General features: G+C 36.5%; 1 protein-coding gene across 2 annotated transcripts; it reads left to right on the top strand.

The window, feature by feature from the left end:
• The first annotated feature begins 21,088 nt into the window (after positions 1-21,088).
• LOC149178347 (transcription factor HBP-1a-like) lies at positions 21,089-22,823 on the top strand. 2 transcript variants are annotated; one of them, XM_089423620.1, is made up of 2 exons: positions 21,089-21,173; positions 21,337-22,823. In XM_089423620.1, exon 2 carries the CDS (start codon positions 21,854-21,856, stop codon positions 22,583-22,585), a length of 732 nt encoding a protein of 243 aa, XP_089279746.1. In that variant the 5' UTR covers positions 21,089-21,173; positions 21,337-21,853; the 3' UTR covers positions 22,586-22,823. The 2 variants fall into 2 exon arrangements, with proteins under 2 accessions (XP_089279746.1, XP_089279747.1); XM_089423621.1 differs by having other exon boundaries at positions 21,095-21,633; positions 21,807-22,823.
• Positions 22,824-23,025: the final 202 nt, after the last annotated feature.

Below are 23,025 nucleotides of genomic sequence, written 5' to 3'. Positions count from 1 at the left end.
AGAAATCTTCAAAGAGGTTCTGGAAGGTTCAGAGGTAAGCTACCTTTCAAATGCTTTGCTTGTGGAAGAGTAGGTCATTATGCTGCAAAATGCTCTTATAAGGATAAAGGAAAGGAACCAGTTAGATGGAACAAGAAACAAAGCGCAAATAAGAAAAGCTACTACACCCATGAAGATAGTGATGGCTTATCAAACAGTGATGAAGATGAACAAGGTAATAAATATAGGTTGTTAATGGCATTTGAAGATGATGATTATGAGGATGCTGTAGATGTGGATAACCTTTATGATGAAATTACTAGACTCAAGAGATGCATAGAAGAAAAGAACATGATTATTGATACTCTACAATTCCAAATTGATGAAAAGGAAAAACATCTTGAAAAATTAGAAGGTGAAATTGTTGGTCTTAGAAAAGAAATTGAGAAAACAAAAACTATTAATCTCAAGTTTGTCAAAGGATCTGAAACTTTGGATGAGATTATCAGTGTGCAGCGGTCTCCACTAAATAAGACAGGTTTGGGCTATAATGGAGAAACTTCTCAAGCATCCACTTCAAAAAGTTATCTTGATGCAGCAAGAAGAAATGAGCAAGAGCACAAGGAAGATCATCAGGTAAAGCAGGGACAAATGTCAAGCAGAAACTATCAGGGGCAATCCAGCTTAAGGGTGAACAAAAGCCACAACCAGCCACAGGTAAAATCTTCTCAATTTGGTTCAAGAATAGATGAAAATAGAAATTACAATCAGTTGGCTGGTAGATCCAATAATCGCAGAAGCTTCTTCAATGGACAATGCTTTTCTTTCCATAACTTTGGTCACAAAGCAGCTCAATGTGTTGCGTATAAAACAATCATGACTAGGGAAGCTCAAAAACAAAGAAGTATGACAGGGATTACAAAAAGGACCTATAACAACTTTTCAGCTCTTGAAAATGAAGTTGAATGTTCTATTTGCAATAATTTTGGACATAAAGACTTTGAATGCAGAAGCAGGTTTCCGGAAAGAAAGGTACAAGAGCAGAAAAAGGAACAAGCCTCAGGCGCCAAAACATGGAGAATAAAGGAACCTCAAACAGAAAGATGTGGGATAGCATTTTATGCAGAAGGACAAGAAAATCTATGGTACATTGACAGTGGATGTTCGAAGCATATGACAGGTGATAAAGAAAAACTTGAGTCTTATTCTAATTTAGAAAAGGGAAAGAAAGTCTCTTTTGGAAATGATACTCCTGCAACTATAAAAGGAAAAGGTATTGCTCCTTTAAAAGAAGATGTTAAGGCTGGAAATGTTTTGTTTGTTGATGGATTGAAGCATAATCTACTAAGTGTCAGCCAGATGTGTGATCAAAGAACCGAGGTTATATTCAGATCAAATGGATGCCTTGTTCGTGATCTTGATACAGGTAAAACAGTTCTCAAAGGAAAGAGAACTCCAAATAATCTATACATATTTGATGAAGGACAACAACAATGCTATCTAAGCAAGAATGAAGAGCACTGGTTATGGCATCGAAGGTTGGGACATCTAAGCTTCTCACAAATAAGGAAAGCTTGCAAATATCAGGCAGTTCGCGATCTTCCAGATATCAAAATTCCTGACAACACCATATGCAGATCCTGTCAGTTTGGAAAACAAACCAGAACTAACTTTCCAGAGAAAGAAGGATCAGCGAGCATGCCTCTTGAGCTAGTACATACAGATGTATGTGGACCATTCAGAAAAAGAACACCTAGAGGAGAGGAATACTTGATATTATTTATTGACGATTTCTCCAGGTTTGTTTGGTTAGGTCTTATGAAGCACAAAGATGAAGCATTCGAAAAATTCAAAACCTTCAAAGCCTTGGCTGAAAATGAATCAGGTCACAAAATTAAGTGCCTCAGATCTGACAGAGGTGGGGAATTTACTTCAAATGAATTTTTCAATTTCTGTGATGAACATGGGATAAGGAGAGAATTCTCTACAGCTAGAACGCCTCAGCAAAATGGAGTTGTTGAAAGAATGAACAGAACAATCCAACAAATGGCTCGTGCTATGCTTGATGAATCAGGAACCCCGCAACCTTCTGGGGTGAAGCTGCACATACTGCGGTTATTATTCTCAACAAGACAAATGTCCGGGTGAACAGCACTCAAACCCCTCATGAGCTCTGGAGTGGTAAAACTCCTTCGGTAAAGCACTTCAAAATATTTGGGAGCAAATGCTATATCAAGAATACTGAGGAGCAGCTTGGCAAACTTGATCCTAGAGCAGATGAAGGCATTCTTCTTGGCTATTATCCACATAGCAAAGCATACAAATGCTACAATAAAAGACTTGGCAGAATTGTTGACAGCATTGATGTAGTGGTTGATGAAAAGGGATATATTCCTAGGCAAATACATCGTGAAGACATCGAAGAAGATGAGAGCTACCCTCAAAGACAGAATGATGAAGAAGAAAAACCTCAAGAAGAATCTCAAGAAGAACCTCACGAAGAAGCAGAAGAGCGGACAAGAATAGAAGAAAAGACTCCATCCAGATATGTTCAGAAGAACCATCCAGAATCTCAGATCATGGGACAAAAAGAAGCAGGTATACAAACTAGAAGAACAGTTGCAGAAGCTTCAAGCTATTTGGCATTACTTTCCTCCACCGAACCACAAAATGTGAAAGAGGCATGCAAAGATGAATGTTGGGTGAAAGCAATGGATGAAGAACTTGAGCAAATCGAAAAGAACAACACTTGGGAGCTGGTTCCTAGACCAAAAGATAAGAATGTTATTGGAACAAAATGGGTCTTCAAAAATAAATTGAATGAAAATGGAGAAGTAATTAGAAACAAAGCCAGACTCGTCTGTAAAGGGTATGCGCAGCAAGAAGGAATAGACTTTGAAGAAACTTTTGCTCCTGTTGCAAGACTTGAGGCCATCCGAATGTTCCTTGCTCTCTCAAGTTTTCAGAACTTCAAAGTATTTCAAATGGATGTGAAATCAGCCTTTTTGAATGGAGACTTGGAAGAAGAAGTGTACATTGAACAGCCAGATGGGTTCATTCTTGGAAATGATCCAAATCTTGTATGCCGATTGAAAAAGGCTCTCTATGGTCTCAAACAAGCTCCAAGGGCTTGGTACTACCGGTTGGACAAATATCTTCATCAACAAGGTTTCTTAAAAGGTTCAGCAGATAGCAATCTGTATATAAAAGTTGAAAATGACAAATTGCTAATACTTGTTGTGTATGTAGATGACATTATTTTTGGCAGCAATGAAGAAGCTATGAGTCAAAGCTTTGCCTCAGTCATGCAGAAAGAATTTGAAATGTCCTTGCTAGGAGAACTGACATATTTCCTTGGTTTGCAAATCCAACAGAAGGAAGGAGGAATCTTTTTATCTCAAACCAAGTATCTCAAGCAGATTTTGAAGAAATATGGCATGGAAGATGCAAAACCAGTATGTACACCCATGGTCACAGGATGTAGTCTCAGTGCAAATGATGAATCTGCAGCAGTACATCAACCAACCTACAGATCTATGATTGGAAGTTTACTATATTTGACAGGTACCCGACCAGACATCATGCATGCAGTTGGAATCGTTGGAAGATTTCAGGCAAATCCGAAGGAGACTCATCTTCAAGCAGTAAAGAGAATTTTCAAATATCTTCAAGGGACTCAAAATTATGGCTTATGGTATCCTAGAGATACAGATCTTACTCTTCATGCCTATACAGATGCAGATTGGGCCGGAAGCGTGGATGACAGGAAAAGCACAAGTGGTGGTGCGTTCTTTATGGGTCCCAGACTGGTCTCTTGGTTCAGCAAGAAACAGAGTTCAATTGCCTTGTCTACAGCTGAAGCAGAATATGTTGCTGCTGCATCTTGTTGCACCCAACTCCTTTGGATGATGCAGAATTTGCAGGATTATCAAATCACTTGTCCTCCTCCAATCCCTATCTTATGTGACAACACAAGTGCAATCAGCATCTCAAAGAATCCGGTTATGCATTCAAAAACCAAGCACATACCAATCAAGTACCATTTTCTCCGGGAACAAGTACTTGAACAGAAGGTCAAGTTGGAGTATGTTCCTTCTAAGGAACAAGTTGCTGATATTTTCACCAAACCGTTGCCCAGGGACACTTTTGAATACCTCAGGCAAAAGCTGGGGGTTGTTGATGCATCATCTTACTGTTGATCATCTTCCTATTGGTGGTATAGGCTCAGGGGGAGCACATAATGCATTGTTGGCATTATGGAGAAGGAGATCTTGGAAATAGCTGCAATATGTCTCTATCTCCTTCATGATGGATTTCTGGTTACAGATCTAGAGATGCATGAGCATAGGGGGAGCATACCCTTTGCTCTTGATGTCAAAGGGGGAGAATGTAGCTGAAGATTATGTGGTTGCCATCAAGTCCAAAGGGGGAGATTGTTGGCATTATGATTCAGGTGTTGTCCTTGATGGCAAACCCATTCAGGTGATAAATCAAGAAGGACGCAGGAAATATGTTCAGCAAGTGCGTCCCCGCAGGTATACCATACAGAACCCGCGTCCAGGGACGCCGGCCAGCCGTTCAGGAGGTGCGTCCGCCCAGTGCACACATTTCAAGGCAGAGAAAAGCACGTGGGGGTTTCTTGCGTGGTATCTAGCCGACGGTTTTGTGTTTCTATGGTGTCGGCTCGTGGTATTGTTCCATGTTTTGGGGAGAAGCTTGCCTATATAAAGGAAAGGAGTTCATTTGGATTATGCATCATCTTGGTTGAATATCTTTTGGTGAGATCTAGTCCAGATCTATGAAGGCGAATCTTCTAATGGACTGAGATCTCTATGGCGCATGATCAGATCTGTGGATCTGAGTGTTTGGGTTGGTTCTGAAGTCCTCATATCTTTTATATCTGAAGGGACGCAGGTTCAGTGAAGGGAAAGTGCGCCGGGACGCAGTACAGTAAAGGCTCAGGTGCGTCTCTGAAGCAAAAGACGCGGCGCGATAGTGTTTCTGGGTGCGCCGGTCGCAGTAAAGCATAGAGGAACAGTGCGTCAGCACGCAGATTAGTGGAAGGTAGACTGCGTCCAGTCGCAGGTCACAGAAAGAAAATATGCGTCCCTGTCTTAAGATGATCTGTTGACTGTATATTTCTGTTCATAAGGTGTTCTGGGTTATTTCTGTAATTACTGATCTGATATCTGTAGTGGACTGTATCTGTTGTATACTTGTTGATCATTTGATTCTTCATGAAAAGAAGTAGGGGGTTGTAGCTCCCTTCCAGGAGAGACTGGAAAACGAGAGAGAGTTGTAGCTCTCTGCAGGTTGCAGCCTGCGTGCTGGTAAAGGACTGCACCAGTACAAAATCATTGTAAAAAGAATTTCTTGAAAGAAGATAGAGACATATTGCAGCAGGTGGTTTTCTCCCGCATTGGGTTTCCACCTTACATCTTGTGTTCTTTGGTGTGACTGTCTATTTTCTTTATTCATGCTCATTATTTTATGGTACTGATATGCAAGAATAATTCAAAAGATCAAATAAGGAAGATTTGGTAAATTGCTTGATAATACTGATTCACCCCCCCTCTCAGTATTATTTCCAACAAAGCATACAGCTGAAAACCCCCAACTATCTGTATATTATAATGATAGAGAACATGTTACAATACATAGTACAATACTCCTCACAAGTACTCAGTACTATCTCCACCTGCTACACACAAACTAGCTCAGATCTGAATCAAGTCACAGGTTCAAATCTCCTCCACTGTCTGCCTGCCTCTACTGCGCAATCCAATGTGAGAATAGGAATGATCCAAGCTTGTTTTCCCTTGGCTTGTACTGCGCAATCCTCATTGGCAATCTCCATCATTGATTGTGCAAATCTCATGCACAACTATAGTCACAACTGATAGTAGTCTCCACCTCTAACACCTGTCTCCACTGAACTGTCCATGAACTGAGTTAACTGATGTATTCTTTAGTTGCTTTATGAGTTAATAATTAGTGAATTAATTAATAATTAATTCACATCACTTATCACTAGTGTATTCTGCAATTAGACTAAATACAACTAGTTCAACCAAGTCAAATTGAACACATCTCCATCAACTCCTTAATCAACTCCACCAAACTCAATCACTTGAGTTCTAACCGAAGTCCATCATGCAATAGCTCAACTAACCCATAAGAAAAGCGTATTTCCTTCTGGCAGTTGCATGTGCCACATCCGTAGCTCAAACTGAAGTGCTCCAAGAGGATAAGATAATGTTTATAGTCCAAATATTATTAAGAGCTAATAATATTCGACTGTTCTATTTTTAGCCTAGTAGTCTAAAAATAGACTCCGCCCATATGTCTAAAAATAGAAGTCCATCTATTTTTACCAACATGACCAATCATCCACAAATAGCATCCTGCAACTCATAGACCATGATCCATATGTCTAAAAATAGACATAATCTAAAAATAGACTTTGCGCCAAAAATAGCCTGCAGGCCCACTTAATGAAGGCGACTCCTTTCCACTAAGCTCCATCATCTTGTTGCATTTTCAACACTCCCTCTCAAAAATATATGGATTATTTGCAACCCCTATCCCGCCTCGGTGGTATTCGAATTTGCTCCTGGTGAGCGCCTTCATCAAGATATCAGCATCCTGATCCTCCATTGGAATGTATGAAAGTAACATGATTCTCCGCTGCACACAATCTCTGATATGATGGTACCTGACGTCAATGTGCTTAGATCTATCATGAAATACTAGATTAGCCAAGAGTTTAATGCAACTCTGGTTATCACAATAAATCACAGTAGGCTCCAAGTGTGACCCGAACAACCCGACCAGGATCTTCCTCATCCATATAGCCTCGCATGTAGCCAAACTTGTTGCCATATACTCGGCCTCTGCTGAACTGAGTGCCACAGATCTCTACTTCCTGTTGTACCAAGAAATTGTTGTCGACCCAATACTGAAGATCCCTCCAGATGTGCTCTTTCTATCCGTTGGGCTCCCTTCCCAATCTGCATCCGTGAAGCCACATAGCTTCACCTCATCCTCCTATCTGTACCACAATCCATATCCTGATGTGCCTCTGAGATAACGCAATACATGCTTGCCTGCCTTCCAAAAGAGCTTGGTTGGCTTAACCATAGCTTGTGAAAGCTGGTTAATATCATAGCATATATCGGGTCGTGTATTGACCAGATACATAAGCGACCCCACCAACTGTCGATAAACAGTGGCATCCACTACCTCCGCTGAAGTAGCATCCTCCTTCCTCCAATCTCCAAGAAGAGGAGTATCAACAGGCTTGCAGCCATGCATGTTGAACTTCTCCAATATCTCCTGAGCATACTTACCCTGAGAAACAAATAGTCCATCACTACGCTACCAAATTTCCAATCCTAGGAAATAATGAAGGAGGCCCAAGTCCTTCATCTCAAACTCTCTAGCAAGATCCTCCTCGCATGAAAGTATCAACTGCTCATCTCCTGTCAAAATCAAATCATCTACATAAAGTATAATGATAAGCAACTTACCCTCCACCATAATCTGGTATAGGTTAGGATCCGCCTCACTCTTGGAGAATCCAAATCCGGTGAAATAACTGTCTATCCGTGTGTACCAAGCACGAGGTGCTTGTTTCAACCAATACAGCGCTCTCTTGAGCCTGCACACATGCGACTCACTGCTGAAGATCTCGAAACCTTCGGGCTGCTCTATGTACACCTCCTCCTCAATGACTCCGTTGAGGAATGCAGTCTTCACATCCATCTGATGAATGTGCCACCCCATCTGCGCTGAGAGAGCAAGAATCGTCCGTATGGAAGAATACCTTGCGACAGGTGCAAAGGTCTCCTCATAATCGATCCCCTCTATCTGTGAGAAGCCTCGAGCAACAAATCTTGCCTTATACTTCTCCACACTCCCATCAGCTGCCTTCTTCACTTTGTAGATCCCTCTCGAACCCATCACTGATTTCCCCTCCGATCTTGGGACAATCTCCCATGCACTGTTTCTGACAATCGAATCATACTCTTCCACCATGGCATCTACCCATGCGGGATCCTCCACAGCTTCCTCGAAAGAGGATGGCTCAGTCACGACACATTTTCTCACAAGAGCCATGTATCCAGTGTACCAATCAGGTGACTGTCTCTGTCTGCGTTGTCCTGTAGGTGGTCCTACAACCTTCTCTACATCTTGAGCCAGTCGCTCAACTTTTGTAGTGCACTTTCGCCCTCTGATGGTTGGCGCTACATGAGTGGTCTCTTCCACTCCATGAACTTCATCTTGTGGCTGATCCATGTCCTGAAGCTCATCCTTAGGAACTAATAGCTCCTCATCTGCATGCAAGTGTGGCTCCCTCTCAAGCGAACACTTCATGGCTTTCTCCTCCTGAAATTTGATATCCCATCGCACAACAGTCTTGCGACTGTCTGGGAAATACACACGATAGTTGTGGGGTGTATCAGTGTACCCCACAAATATCCCAACCTCTGTGATTGGCTCCAGCTTCTTCCTGGCATCCTTCGTCACTTGCATGTAAACGTTAGAACCAAAAATCCTCAAATGGGAAATATCAGGCCTCTTACCAAAACAAGCCTCCTCGGGTGTACTCATGCCAAGTATCCTGTGAGGACAATGGTTCTGCACATATGTTGTAGTATTGCATGCTTCTGCCCACAAGTGAAGGGGTAGGCCCTGATCATGCAACATCGTCCATGCAGCACCCACGATCGTTCTGTTCTTCCGCTCAGCAACCCCGTTCTGCTGTGGATTATGGGGAGCTATGAGCTCTCTTCGAATCCCTTCTGCGCTACAGAAGTCCTTGAACTCGCCAGAGATGAATTCACCACCATTTTCGCTCCTAAGAGCCTTCACCTTCTTCCCTGATTCCTTCTCGACCAGTGCTTTGAACTCACAGAACTTTGAGTATGTCTCGCTCTTCTTCTGCATGAAGAAGATCCAGCACTTCCGAGAGAAATCATCAACAAAGATCACATAGTACCTGTGCTTTGCTGTCGAAGCTACTGAGAAAGGTCCACACACGTTTATGTGAATTCTCTCAAGGATCGTCGTGGCACGACTATCCTTCTCGTGAAAGTTGGCTTTCACAAATTTTCCCAAAGTACACCCCTTGCACTGATCTAACTACGCAAGAGTGCCTTTAGGAAGCCCAGTAGAACTCTGTTACAGTATCTTTAAGGCTCCATGGTGAAGGTGGCCCAATCTCCTGTGCCACAGCTCGCCATCATCCCGGCTCACCAATCCTTCTGCCTTGTATGCCATTGCTGCACAGCCATCTACATGCAATTGATAAAGGTTCCTGACTTGAACCCCTATCTTCCGGGTTTCTCTAGTTGTCTTACTGCGTAGGAAAGCCTTTCCCTCGCTGAAAACAACATCATATCCCTTGTCTTCTAACATCGCCACAGAGATAAGATTCTTCTTCAATCCTGGAACATGCATCACTTCCTTCAATACAAAGGGTTTACTAGACTCCCTCTCAAAGGAAATGGTGCCGATACCAGTCGCACTGTATCTACCATCATCGCCCATCTCGATGTGCACTCCAAGATCTTTCTCATCCAGATCAGAAAACAAATCTCGATCTCCTGTCATGTGAAAAGACGCACCACTGTCCAAGAACCATACCGATCCCATCACACTTGATACCAAGCATGCGATCAACGAAAAATCTAGCTCAAACTGCGAGGCTAAGGCATTTCCCGCTGCAGAACCAATAGCTTGCTTATTTTTCTTCTTCTGCGGACAATTTGTGGCATAATGTCCATGCTGGTGACAGTGAAAGCACTTCACCTTGGACATGTCCTGCTTCTTGCCTTTCACACCAGAATGAGAAGCTTTCTTGTTCTTCCCCTTCTTTGCTTTGGCAGCTAAAGCACAATTTTCTTCATCAGATGCCTTTGATGAAGATCCATCCCTGGTATTCCGCCTGATCTCCTCTTGCACAAGATCTGACCAAAGTCTCTCCCATCCTGGCAATTTCTCCCGACCATTGACAGAGTCCTGATAGGAATGCCAACTCTTCGGAAGACCAAGGAGAGCCAAGCTCTCCAAGTCCTCATCATCGACAGTCACCTCCACACTTCCCAGCTCATCCCAGCTTTGAGTGAACTTCGTGAGATACTTGGGCATATTGTCTCCTTTCTCACACTTAATGTTTCTGAGTTTATCCTTGAGTGCCAACTTCCTCTGGTCGCTCTTGCTTTGGAATAGATCTGTCAATGCTTTCCACATCAAGTATGGAGAAGCCTTTCCATGCAGGCTTGATACAATGTGATCCTTCACGCCCTCCAATAGAATCCTTTGACACTTTTCTATCTTCTTTTTCCAAACCTCAACGTGAGCAGCATCAGTATGCTTTGGGACCTCAGCCTCTATGAACTCCTTTAGCCCATTATCATCTAACACTGCCTCCATCCTGTCTTTTCTTGCAATATAATTCGAGCTGCCTTCAAGAGCATACTCCAATCGCAATCCGTTGAAAGACATTTCAACTTTGACACCAAGAAAACACTGCTGCAAATTCGAATTCCACCAGCTCAAAAACTCAACCGCTTCTGATCTAAAATTCGTGAGAACAAAGTATTTCTCGTATAGAGATTGACTGTATGGGCTTTTACCGGATATCTCACCTTCCAAAAGAAGGATGAATCCAGAGGCTACCTAGCCCGATTATAGACTCTGCCTGAAGAAATAAAATGTAATCACTTTCTAAATAATAGATCTGATGATCAACTCTGCTCTGATACCATGTAGAAATTTTGAATAATATAACACTTATTCACAGAGATTATCCTGATTATACACTATTTGCAGAATGCATGCATAATACATAACCTCCTCTACGTTGATCATCAATTTTGCGGAATTAAAAACAATGAAACATCAATCGCATGCGCACATTAACACAGTATGTAATGGGGAAAGCATACAGCTGAAAACCCCCAACTATCTGTATATTATAATGATAGAGAACATGTAACAATACATAGTACAATACTCCTCACAAGTACTCAGTACTATCTCCACCTGCTACACACAAACTAGCTCAGATCTGAATCAAGTCACAGGTTCAAATCTCCTCCGCTGTCTGCCTGCCTCTACTACGCAATCCAATGTGAGAATAGGAATGATCCAAGCTCGTTTTTCGTTGGCTTGTACTGCGCAATCCTCATTGGCAATCTCCATCATTGATTGTGCAAATCTCATGCACAACTATAGTCACAACTGATAGTAGTCTCCACCTCTAACACCTGTCTCCACTGAACTGTCCATGAACTGAGTTAACTGATGTATTCTTTAGTTGCTTTATGAGTTAATAATTAGTGAATTAATTAATAATTAATTCACATCACTCATCACTAGTGTATTCTGCAGTTAGATTAAATACAACTAGTTCAACCAAGTCAAACTGAACACAACTCCATCAACTCCACCAAAATCAATCACTTGAGTTCTAACTGAAGTCCATCATGCAATAGCTCAACTGACCCATAAGAAAAGCGTATTTCCTTCTGGCAGTTGCATGTGCCACATCTGTAGCTCGAACTGAAGTGCTCCAAGAGGATAAGATAATGTTTATAGTCCAAATATTATTAAGAGCTAATAATATTCGACTGTTCTATTTTTAGCCTGGCTGTCTAAAAATAGACTCCGCCCATATGTCTAAAAATAGAAGTCCATCTATTTTTACCAACATGACCAATCATCCACAAATAGCATCCTGCAACTCATAGACCATGATCCATATGTCTAAAAATAGACTTTGCGCCAAAAATAGCCTGCAGGCCCACTTAGTGAAGGCGACTCCTTTCCACTAAGCTCCATCATCTTGTTGCATTTTCAACATAGTGATCTCGCTGATCTCCTTCCCATCATTTGGGTCTTTGATTTTTTTCCCATCTTTGTTGTCCTACAAATGCTTGTGGAAGTTTTGGATTACATGCCCTATTTCATAACATGCTCTACACTGGAATGAAACATTTTCATAATTGAGCTTTTGAACACAAGTATAGTTTGGAACCATCATATTAATCTCGGCAAGAAAATACTTCTTGAATTCCTTCTCGACACATATTCTAGCATAAGAAGTTTTGTAAAAGAAACCAGTTTCTAGGTTGTAGAAATAAAACTTTCCTAATGCATTCCCAATATAGGATAACGATGGGAGATTCCAAAAATGTAGTTGAATATTTAGAATCCTTATCCAAATAGAATATTTGGAGATTGATGTTGTAACTAGATCAAAGGTGGGAGACCATGGTTGCATGAAGAGACCGACACTAACCTAGAACCACGGTCTTTTTAATAGCTTAAAAATTATTTTTAATATTTTGCTTTTTATTTTAATGGGACCTTGTAAATAATTACACATCTCCCTCATATTGGACTATAGAATTAGCCTATAGATGAATAATTTTTTCTTGAAAAAAAATATTAAAACAAAGTTACAATACAAAAACTTGAATTGAATCGATTTATTATTTTTATTACTTTTTACTTTTTATTACTTTTTTAATTGACATGACATTATGCATTATTATTATTTTTATTGTTTAATACTTCAATTTACTGACACTACAACATCTCTCTCTCCCATATTACCTTGACATTTAAATCTTTACTCTCTACGGACACTACACCATCTCCCCTTGTAACATACCCCGATAACCTCACATGAAAATGCAGGTAGTTAGAAATTTTTTACACCAATTACCCACATGGAAATTATCCAAATCACTATTCCATATTCCTCATTAACCATTAGATATAATGTTCATTAGTACATAAAGTAACTTTAGTAGAGGAATAGTAAGTTGCATAACTATTAAGAACCACTCTTGTAGTATATTAACATAAATTGTATAATGTAAATTTGTATCCATTTCATGATTCCTCTAACCAGATTAATTAATCACATACTTGAAATTATAAACATCACATTATGCAAGGAATCAACATCACCAAATTGGCATAATAAACAATCACATCATTGAACATCGATATACCCTCGAAACCCATAGCGTGAAAACTAGAAAACGTTTAATTTTATTATTAAATGCTCATGAGAGTGTTCACCCCTCACTCAATGGCTTATAAGGGAATCCATCCCTTATCCATTGTTATAAAATATTACAATGAAATATCATTAAAATACAACATACCTATCTAAAATATATTACAATCGTCATGGAACCATTTACTCACAAATCAACACTCTCTATATCCTTGTAGCATGATGGAGTCCATCCCTTATCCATTGTTATAAAATATTACAATGAAATATCATTAAAATACAACATACCTAGCTAAAAGATATTACAATTGTCATGGAACCATTTACTCACAAATCCCCACTCTCTATATCCTTGTGGCATGATTGTTCTATCAGTGGACCATCTTGCATCTTGTACTCATCAGCAAGGACCATTAGTTCTTATTTGCCACAATGTTAAACATAATTTATCTTTTGCACAAATTACCATCCTTTCATGTCATTGTTGCCATCAACAAGCTTTGGTAAGATGATTAGATAAAGTATTAATCAATCAATAATCAGTCTTAAAAGAAATTTTTTAACATCTATTCATGTGCATACATGAGATGTAAATATAATGTCGCAACATGCTTCTTCTAACAAGATCGTGCATGTAAAAACAAATAATTACCAAGCATCAAAATAATTACCACGTTACTATGATCATTCTCACACCAACACATGTTCATATCCAAAGGAAACCACTGTAACCATCCATTTCATTTAAAGGATACTAGCAACTTATCTTTTCTTTTCATGCATGTAATTAGATAAAAACTTATTCAAAGAGAGCTAGCCCCTTAGCTTCTTCTTTGTGCATGTAACTAAGTAATCTTTCCAATACAATAGATATTATTATAATACATAAAAATGCATGCCCCCTTCTAAGGGAAAGCTAACATGATAGACATCATTATCGTGCATGCAAATGCAAGTCCCTTTTCAAAAATCATCTTTCCCAAGATAGAGCTATTTACAAAATCTATTGTATGCACAAAGACATGCATTGCTCTAAAACAAAACTAATGTGTTAGTCATTATTTCTTGCATGTGGATATATGTATTTTACAAAGGAAAGCTAGTGCATTTATTGCAAGTAATTACTTGTTTTACTTTCCAGGATCTAACATAATACTTATTCTTTTCTGCACACAAATCCATGTTTCTCTTTAAAATATCTAACACAATAGTTCTACAAATCCATGTTTCTCTTTAAAAGATCTAACACAATAGTTATATTTTCATGCATGTAATCAACTATTGTTTCTATGCTTCTGCATATGTGTTCTTTTCACATAGTTATTTTCAAGAACCCAACATAGTTTCTCTATTTTTTTATGTACAAAGTTCTCATGCATTTGTTTCCAAGAAAGTATCATAACAAAGTTCTCATGCATTTGTTTTCAAGAAAGTATCATAACAAAGTTCTCATGCATTTGTTTTCAAGAAAGTATCATAACAAAGTTCTCATGCATTTGTTTTCAAGAAAGTATCATAATCAACCTTTCTTTTGGGCATAAGAACTAAAATAATAATAATGTTAACCTTTTATGCATTAAACCATGCAATTAAATCAAACTATCCAATATACAACACACAAATCATTTATCTTTTTACCCACCAAAACATGTAACTTTTGCAAACTCTTGCAAAGGAATTAACACAATTGACTTATCTTTCACCCACAAGAAAAACATATTCTTTCCAAAGAAGATTCCTATGACTTATATTATCTCTGTGCATTTGATCTATGCATAGGTTATTATATTTTCTCATAACTAAGTATTCATTTTTCAAAAGAACTCTCTTACACATGAGAATCCATGGGAATCTTTTCCATGGATTTATTAAATAACTAATCTTTACCAACACCATGGAAATATTTTACCATGACTAAGCACAAAACCATTGTGTTATTTTCAAGAACACCACAAGATTTATTTATTCTAATTAACCAAAAGGTCATAGTTACTTATCTTTTCTTCAACAAAGACTTATGTCTTATAAAAACATAAGGTAGTTATTTTTATACAAAACTACACATTTCAAAACAAAACCCCACTTTCCAAGGAAAATAATCTAATTAACTTTTCTCTTTTATTTTTCACCACTCATGAAAATATTTCACAAATTACCCTTTTTAATCTAAATTCATTTTCAAGAAAATAACTTGGATTTCTTATCATTTCATAAATCCCTTTTTAAGAAAAGAACATGCATCCTATATTTTCTTACATAAAATGCATATGCAATGTTATATATATATATATATATATATATATATATATATATATATATAAACAAGCAAGGTTACTTATTCTTTACTGCTATAGATATATAAACTTTGCAATAACATATTTTCTTTATTAAGAAAACTAGTGTGAGTTCTCTGTATGCACAGAATTTCAAAGTATGCATATGCAATATTATATAAATTTTTAAAAGACAAGAAAAGTCACTTTCTCTTCTTTTAATCTAAAATATTTCGTATGCAAATTCTACCTTCAGAAATAATGATAAAAGTACTTATCTCTTGAGCATAGTATCTATAAAATTGATGTTGCTAAACAACAATGCCAATCATGGAGCCACCTTCACGACATCTACACCTTCCTTGTAGAGAATAAATGAGGGTGAAAACCCATGGGTGGTTTACAACATGCATACATTGGTCTTGTCATCGTAAGCCCAAGAGAATCTCCATGCTCAAACTTAACTCTGTAACTCTAACCGATTCTTGATGTTGCGACTAATGGAAAAATAACTATTTGTATTTCATTGAAACCGTGTAACTTACTTCATATTCTCTGATGTTGGTATATATATAACTATAAACACACTTATTAGTAATTACAAACCGTAAAAAAACCCTAACAAATTCTTTATTATTTAAATATGGTAAATAATGATATAATCATAAATTCCAATGCATTAATCACCATAATATTTCACCTTATTAAATTATAAATGTCAAACATAAGTTCCTAGGCTAGGGATATTACACCCCCACATTGAGTTGTAGATCTCTCGTTTACAACCACTACAACATCTCGTCCATATTGAATCAACATTTAAATTTTTACACTTATTTATGGACACTGCATCTTTTGTGTTATACAACAACTATTGTATACTATCCATTTTGACTCCAAATCTATCATGAGTTGAGGGGATCAAATCCCTCAAGATAAAAACCTTATATAAATTGATATAACTTAAATACATATTTACACCTTAAAAAAAAATATTCTTCTCAATGCAATAGATTTAGAGTTGAAATAGCTAATTAGAATTACTTAAAAAAATAAAAATTAAATATAATAATATCTTTTATCACATAATTCTTCAGTAATATATATTTATCGTATATTTATTTTTAATGATAAATTAATTTTTCATTCATACATACATACATACATACATACATACATATATAATAAAATACATTTTGCCAATACTTCTGATACTTGGAAAAAATAAATTATCATAACCTTACATTTTCAAAAATCTTTTGGGCACAATAAGCCTAAATGACAAACTAGTAAACTCTCATGACACTACAAATTTCAAGAACATCACAGAATTTAAGTATTGAGAGGTTTTCGCAGTGCATTATATTAGATATCATTTTTTGGGATTCAACTGCATTAAGAAAGTCATTCATCAATGACCATTTCCATGAGAGTTATATATATATATAATACTTCTGATACTCGGAAAAAATAAATTCTTAAAACCTTACATTTTCAAAAATCTTCCAAGTGCAATAAGCATAAATGATAAACTAGTAAACTCTCATGACACTACAAATTTCAAGAACATCATAGAATTTAAGTATTGAGGGGTTTTCACAGTGCATTATATTAGATATCATTTTTTGGGATTCAACTGCGTTAAGTAGGTCATTCATATATGACCATTTCCATGAGAGATAGTCATAACTAACTAATTTCTCATTATTTTTGAATAGTTCGCTTAGCACTCATTGCATCAGGTGATGCTCACAGGGGTGAAGAAGTGGGATTGAAACTAGTGAAATGAATCACATAGCGCCAATCATCACTTCCGGGGATTCCACTGAGGCTTGTACCCGGTAACCAGGACTTCCTGGGAGGTCACCCATCCCAGAAAGCCTCTGGCTCAAGCACGCTTAGCCATGGATTTTTCCCCACAATCTATCCCACTTAGCTTGCTATCCCATTTGCAAAATCTTAGCAAGTATAGTGCCTCATGAACCATTCAAGTAGACTTCCCTTCACTCTTTTGAATTTAAGTATTGAGGGGTTTCCCCAGTGCATTATATTAGATATCATTTTTTGGGATTCAACTGTATTAAGTAAGTCATTCATCTATGACAATTTCCATGAGAGGTAGTCATAACTGACTAATTTCTCATGATTTTTGAATAGTCTACTTAACACTCATTGCATTGGATGATGCTCACAAGGGTGAAGAAGTGGGATTGAAACTAGTGAAAGGAATCACATAGCGTCAATCATCACTTCCGGGTCTTGCACCTGGTAACAAGGACTTCCCGAGGGGTCACCCATCCTAGAAAGCATCTGGCTCAAGTGCGCTTAACCGTGGAGTTTTCCCCACAATCGAGCCCACTTAGCTTGCTACCCCATTTGCAAAACCTTAGCAAGTATTGTGCCTCATGAGCCATTCAATTAGACTTCCCTTCAAGTAGAATTCCCTTCACTCTTTTGAATTTAAGTTTCATTATATTAAAATCTTTCAAAGTATTACTTTGCTAAAACCACTCATTTAAAGTATTAATCATTTTATTTAACAATTTGGAGAACATCACAGGAGTTTCACAAAATTAAAGTGCTTCCAAAGCATTACTAAACTTTTTAAAACCCATTTAAACCTTTACTCCTTCTATTTCAAAGTATTAGTCAATTTATTGAACCTAAACATTTTTAGCTCTTGTGCCAACAATTGAGTGTTATTAAATAGCTTATACTATATGATTAAAGAGAATTATCTTGGACCTATAAGCAGTTGACATGATTAATGAAAGCTCACCCATATGGTTGATTCCTCAACCATTATTCTCTTTCAAACTAAAGACATGGGACTTGATAGAGCGCAAATCCCAATCCAATCACAGCACCTTGGTCTTTATAAAGCCGCTCAAAGTAAGCCCAAGCATGGCTTTATTTGAACAAATGTGCCTTGGATTGGAAAAAAGCTGAAATGCCTTCAATGTTTATATATTTCCATTCATTATATTCATATTTTAACTTTTATTATTTGTAATTTATGTATTAAATTTTTATTGTAATTTTATAATTTTAATTAAATTTTTTATTTTGAACTTTAAAATACTATTTTCTTCGAATTTTTAATGTTTTAGTGTTTTAATATTGATATCTTCATAAATAAGTGTTTAGAGTTGGCTTATTTTGAAATATACTTAAATGTATTTAATTATTTTATATTATAAAATTTTAAAATATTATTTTCCTCGTATTTTAATTTTTAATGTATTAATATTGATATCTTCATAAATAAGTGTTTTAGAGTTGGTTTATTTTGAAATATAATTTAAAATATTTAATTATTATATATTATAAAATTTTAAATTTGTGTATTGTTAATTAGATTTATTTTAGGTTGTTGGGATGAATGAATAGGTTCCTCCACATCCAAATTCATTATCAAAAGTAACATGATAACCTTTGATCTTTTTTGTTGAGAAATGAGTAACATTTATACCTTTTATATGGATATTTTATATTGTAATAAGATTTTTAACTATGGAGTTTCTAGTACCATAGTTAAGAAACACCGTTTTTAACTATGGAGTTTACAATACTATGGCTAAGAAACACATGTCCCCCTAGCACAGACACAACCATCCCGCAAGGTTTGATCCTGGGTAGCCTTGCTAAAAAGGCCCATCCTCAACCGATTATGCTAGTAAGCCTAACAACATGTTCTTAACTATTAAGTCACATTCATTTTTTAATTATTAATATTTTTCTAAATATTAAATATAAAATTTATTTTTAAATTAAAAGAAAACTCATATCTACCCCCAAATATAACTTATTAAAAAAAAAAAAAAAAAAAATTATTATTACTATTAATATTACTAAATTCTCTTTTCATTTAAATTTTTATCCAAAAGACCGTCACGCCTTTGGAAAGTCCGTCAGCTTTTGTATTTTGTTCTTTGCATAGATTTTGGAAATCAATTGGTTAGAACTGCACCGTTAAACTTTCAATCTGCTTGTACTATACGATTCATCCAAGTTGTACTTAAAAACGAATTGACATGATTCTTTAAAACAAACTTCAGAAGATAGAAAAGTGAGTTGAAGTCACCCATATTGGATTCCTCGACCACTATTACCTTTGAAACGAAAGCGATGGGGCCTTGGGAGAACGTTTAAATTCCAATCCAATCACAACATCTCGGTCTCTATAGGTTCCATCAAAGCAATCCGAAGGCATGACTTTACGTAAACAGACATACCTTGGATTTTCAGAACCCTGTAAAAATAATCGTAAATGTTTATCTATTCATATTTTAGGGATTTTATTTATATATTAAACTTTTTATTATAAATTTATTTAATTTTCATTATTTTAAATTTTTAAATATTTTTTTTTTTAATTTTGGTTTTATTTTATATGGTTTAGTATCGTTATATAATGTAATTTAAATTATCATTAATTTTTAATATATTAATATTGATATTTTCATATAAATGAGTGTTTAGAATTTGTTTATTTTGAAGTGTAATTTAATATACTAATTATTTTGTATTATTAAATAATAAATTTGTATATAGTTAATTAGGTTTATTTGAGTTGGTTAGGAGAAATGAATGTAAGTTTCTTTCTCAAGTTCAATTCCCAAAAGTGACATGATAAACTTTGAGATAATAGCTTCACACGCTTGTTGTTGAGAAATAAACAGTTCCTCAAAGACGAGAACATGTATATTCCTCATATAGATCGGCATCAAACCCATGATATGCATCCAAACACTTATCTCATGATACATCTTTCATTGCCAAAATTAAAATAAATCATAAATATACAATTAAAAAACCATGTAATAAGATTTTTAACAATAAAGATTTAGCCTCACTTTACCATAGAGATTCTTAACCTATGAATAAGTTTTGGTACGATATCATAGATCAATATCATGTCTATCCTATTCTACATTTGAATACACGATCTTTCAAATGAAAAACATGTTCTTCACCATCAAGCCCACGTTAATATGAAATATTCTTTTATGTGCCACATTGAAATTCTTTTTATTATTATTAAATTTTTAAATATTATATCTCAACTCTATTTTAAAAATTAAAATAATCGCACATCTACCTCATAGAAAAAAAAATTATAAATAAAATAAGAAATTCATTTGATTCTTATTACTATTTTTAATAATTTTTCTCTTTATTTTGAATATCTATATATAAATCTCATTTTACGTCTTATATATATTCAATAAAATTAATATTAAAAATATACATTTTCCCATATATAACCCATACATATTTAATAAAATTAATATTAAACATATACAATTTCTTTTAAGATGATATAAATTCAAATTCAAAATAAAATGAAGTATATACATTCCATTAACCCAGAAACACTTAACAAAAAAACATTTTATTTTTACACATTCATTAGCATAATCTTATATTGACATGAGCGAATGGTTTATATTTTAAATGAGTGCTACATTACTCATACGGATTAGTCTCAGGGAAAATTATTTTAATGGTTGATACTTTCTACTCAGATCACCTTCCTTCTTAAAAATGTTTAATTAAATACAAAATTCGGCTAAATCTGGATTGTACAATGACTTGGCGCTATCATGTTCCTTTTGTCTTATTGTTCAAATCGTCGCTTCATTATTCTCATATATAGAACTGGCTGTGCATTATCCATTTGTACACTCTTTGAGCTATTTCCTCGCTTCAATGTGGGTCCTACTGGCGAAAAGGATTATTGTACTCTTCTGCTTTTTGGATTGTCTCTTACTCTTTTACATGGTCACATTCCATTGATCCACACACATTAATACATCCTCTGCTCAAACACAATCTCCCTTTCAGTTCTTCAAAGCTTTTCTCTGCTACCTGCTGCTCTAGAAGTCAGTACTCTCTATGCCTTTGTTGCTTTTTTTTCACTCCGTGTAATCATCTGGTCTGTTAAATTTTGTCTGTTCATGTACTTTGGATTGTGTTTGGATTTGGATTTTCAGTTTTTTAAATTTAGGACTTAAATATAACTTTTGGTAGCTTTTCTGACTGTAGGTTGGAAGGTCCACGAGGCCTCCTTACAATAACGAAAGCCCGTAATTCTGATACAGGCAAGGCTGGTTTAATCTTCATAGACCAATATATTGAAGTTATTTGAATGATATAGCTGTAGCTGTGGGGTGGCCGTTATCAATACAATCAACTGGTCTGTAAGTAGCACAGCATGCATGTGTGTATGAGTCAGATTCTGAGTTGGGCAGCCAAAGATCCCACTTTTGTTGACTTTTCTTCACAAGCTACTCTATATAGTGTTTGATCTGTTCCATTGCTGCATATGCTTTTGGTTCTCTGGTACAAATCTTGTCTCTTTTTTCTCCATTGCAGCGGATAGCTATAGGGCTGTATCTTTTGGGTTTCCTTGAAAATTCCCAAATTTTTGTCTCTGCGATCATTTCAGGAATTAATACCTTTCCTGTTGAATTGGGTATATGTTGACAACTGTAATTCGAATTGATTCATCACAGGCAGCAAAAGGAGCTGTAATACAGCCAGAGCGGTAACATTTTCATTAATGGAGCGGACAGATATTATCAGGCAACGATCTCAAAGGTTTGGCCCTGTTTCGCCCTCTTTGACAGGGCTGCAGTCAAATCAGATGCTTACTTCTAATTCAAATCAAATGGACATTCCCAAAAACTCTGTCCTCCCAATCCATCCAGTAGAATTCAGTGGAAAAATATATGATATGGGCAGTACCCAATACAACAGTATAAACGTTGCTGCTCATCTGAATGCTTCTGAGGCCAAACCTGCAGTGCCCACAAAGAAATCACTGCGTGTGCCTGTGGACAAGAGGTGCCCAACTCAGGATTCATTGTATTCTTGTGGGGCCAATGGGGAGGGCATCTCACATTCTCGGAGCATTTCAGCCTCTGATGAAGCAGAGGATCAGCAAGTGATAGACGCGAGGAAGCAAAGAAGGATGTTGTCTAACAGAGAATCAGCGAGGAGATCCAGGCTCAGGAAACAACATCAGCTGGACGAGCTGAGCGCTCAGGTTGCTCAGCTGACAGCAGAGAATTGTGAGATATTGAAGAAAGTCAATATTGCTTCACAGCATTATGCTCACATAATAGAAGAGAATTGTGTCCTGAGATCGCAGGCACTGGAGCTGAGTCGCAAGCTCTCCCATAGTGGCTTTAAAACCATGGGAATTGAAATTGGGAATTGCAGTGCTGCACAACTAACCTTGGAATCAAGCACCATTGCTCATTCCCTTATCTCTTCCGATATCTTGTTCTGAGGCCCAAATTCATTGTGTAAATTTCGAAATACCCCGTAGAGTTTTTCTTATTAGGTGTCAGTTGTATAATGCTTTATCCTATCATGGACGAACGGGTTTTTGACTAAATGATGAGAGGTAATAGGCAAATGTAAAAACCAGTTAATTTCGGTGGTGGAGTTAAATTTAGGAAATTGTAAAAAACGATGACTCAGGGTGTTGTAATAGGATATTGTAAAAAACCATGACTTGGAGTACATGGTTATCACTCATTTAGTCTACCTGTTACTTAAGTTTGGGGTCAGGCTGTGAAATATAGAGTGGATGTAGTTTCAAAGAAATAATAGTGTATATATCATATTTTTGTTTTAGTGGGTTAATACTTTTTATTATTAAAATCAAATTTTAAATTGAATTTTTTTATTATAATAATAAATTTAGGTTTACTTTAATTTTCATTA

This window comes from Pinus tabuliformis, chromosome 4_1 (genome assembly GCF_031772625.1).
Source record: "Pinus tabuliformis cultivar Carrire ecotype Pingquan chromosome 4_1, CPIR1, whole genome shotgun sequence".
Taxonomy (NCBI): domain Eukaryota; kingdom Viridiplantae; phylum Streptophyta; class Pinopsida; order Pinales; family Pinaceae; genus Pinus; species Pinus tabuliformis.
The sequence above is the reverse complement of the archived record's forward strand: the minus strand, read 5'-3'. Positions and strand labels throughout refer to the sequence as shown.

What these genes read in the sequence shown, in the direction of transcription:
- LOC149178347 (XM_089423620.1), top strand. Translation starts at nt 21,854, where the DNA reads ATGGAGCGGACAGATATTATCAGGCAACGATCTCAAAGGTTTGGCCCT.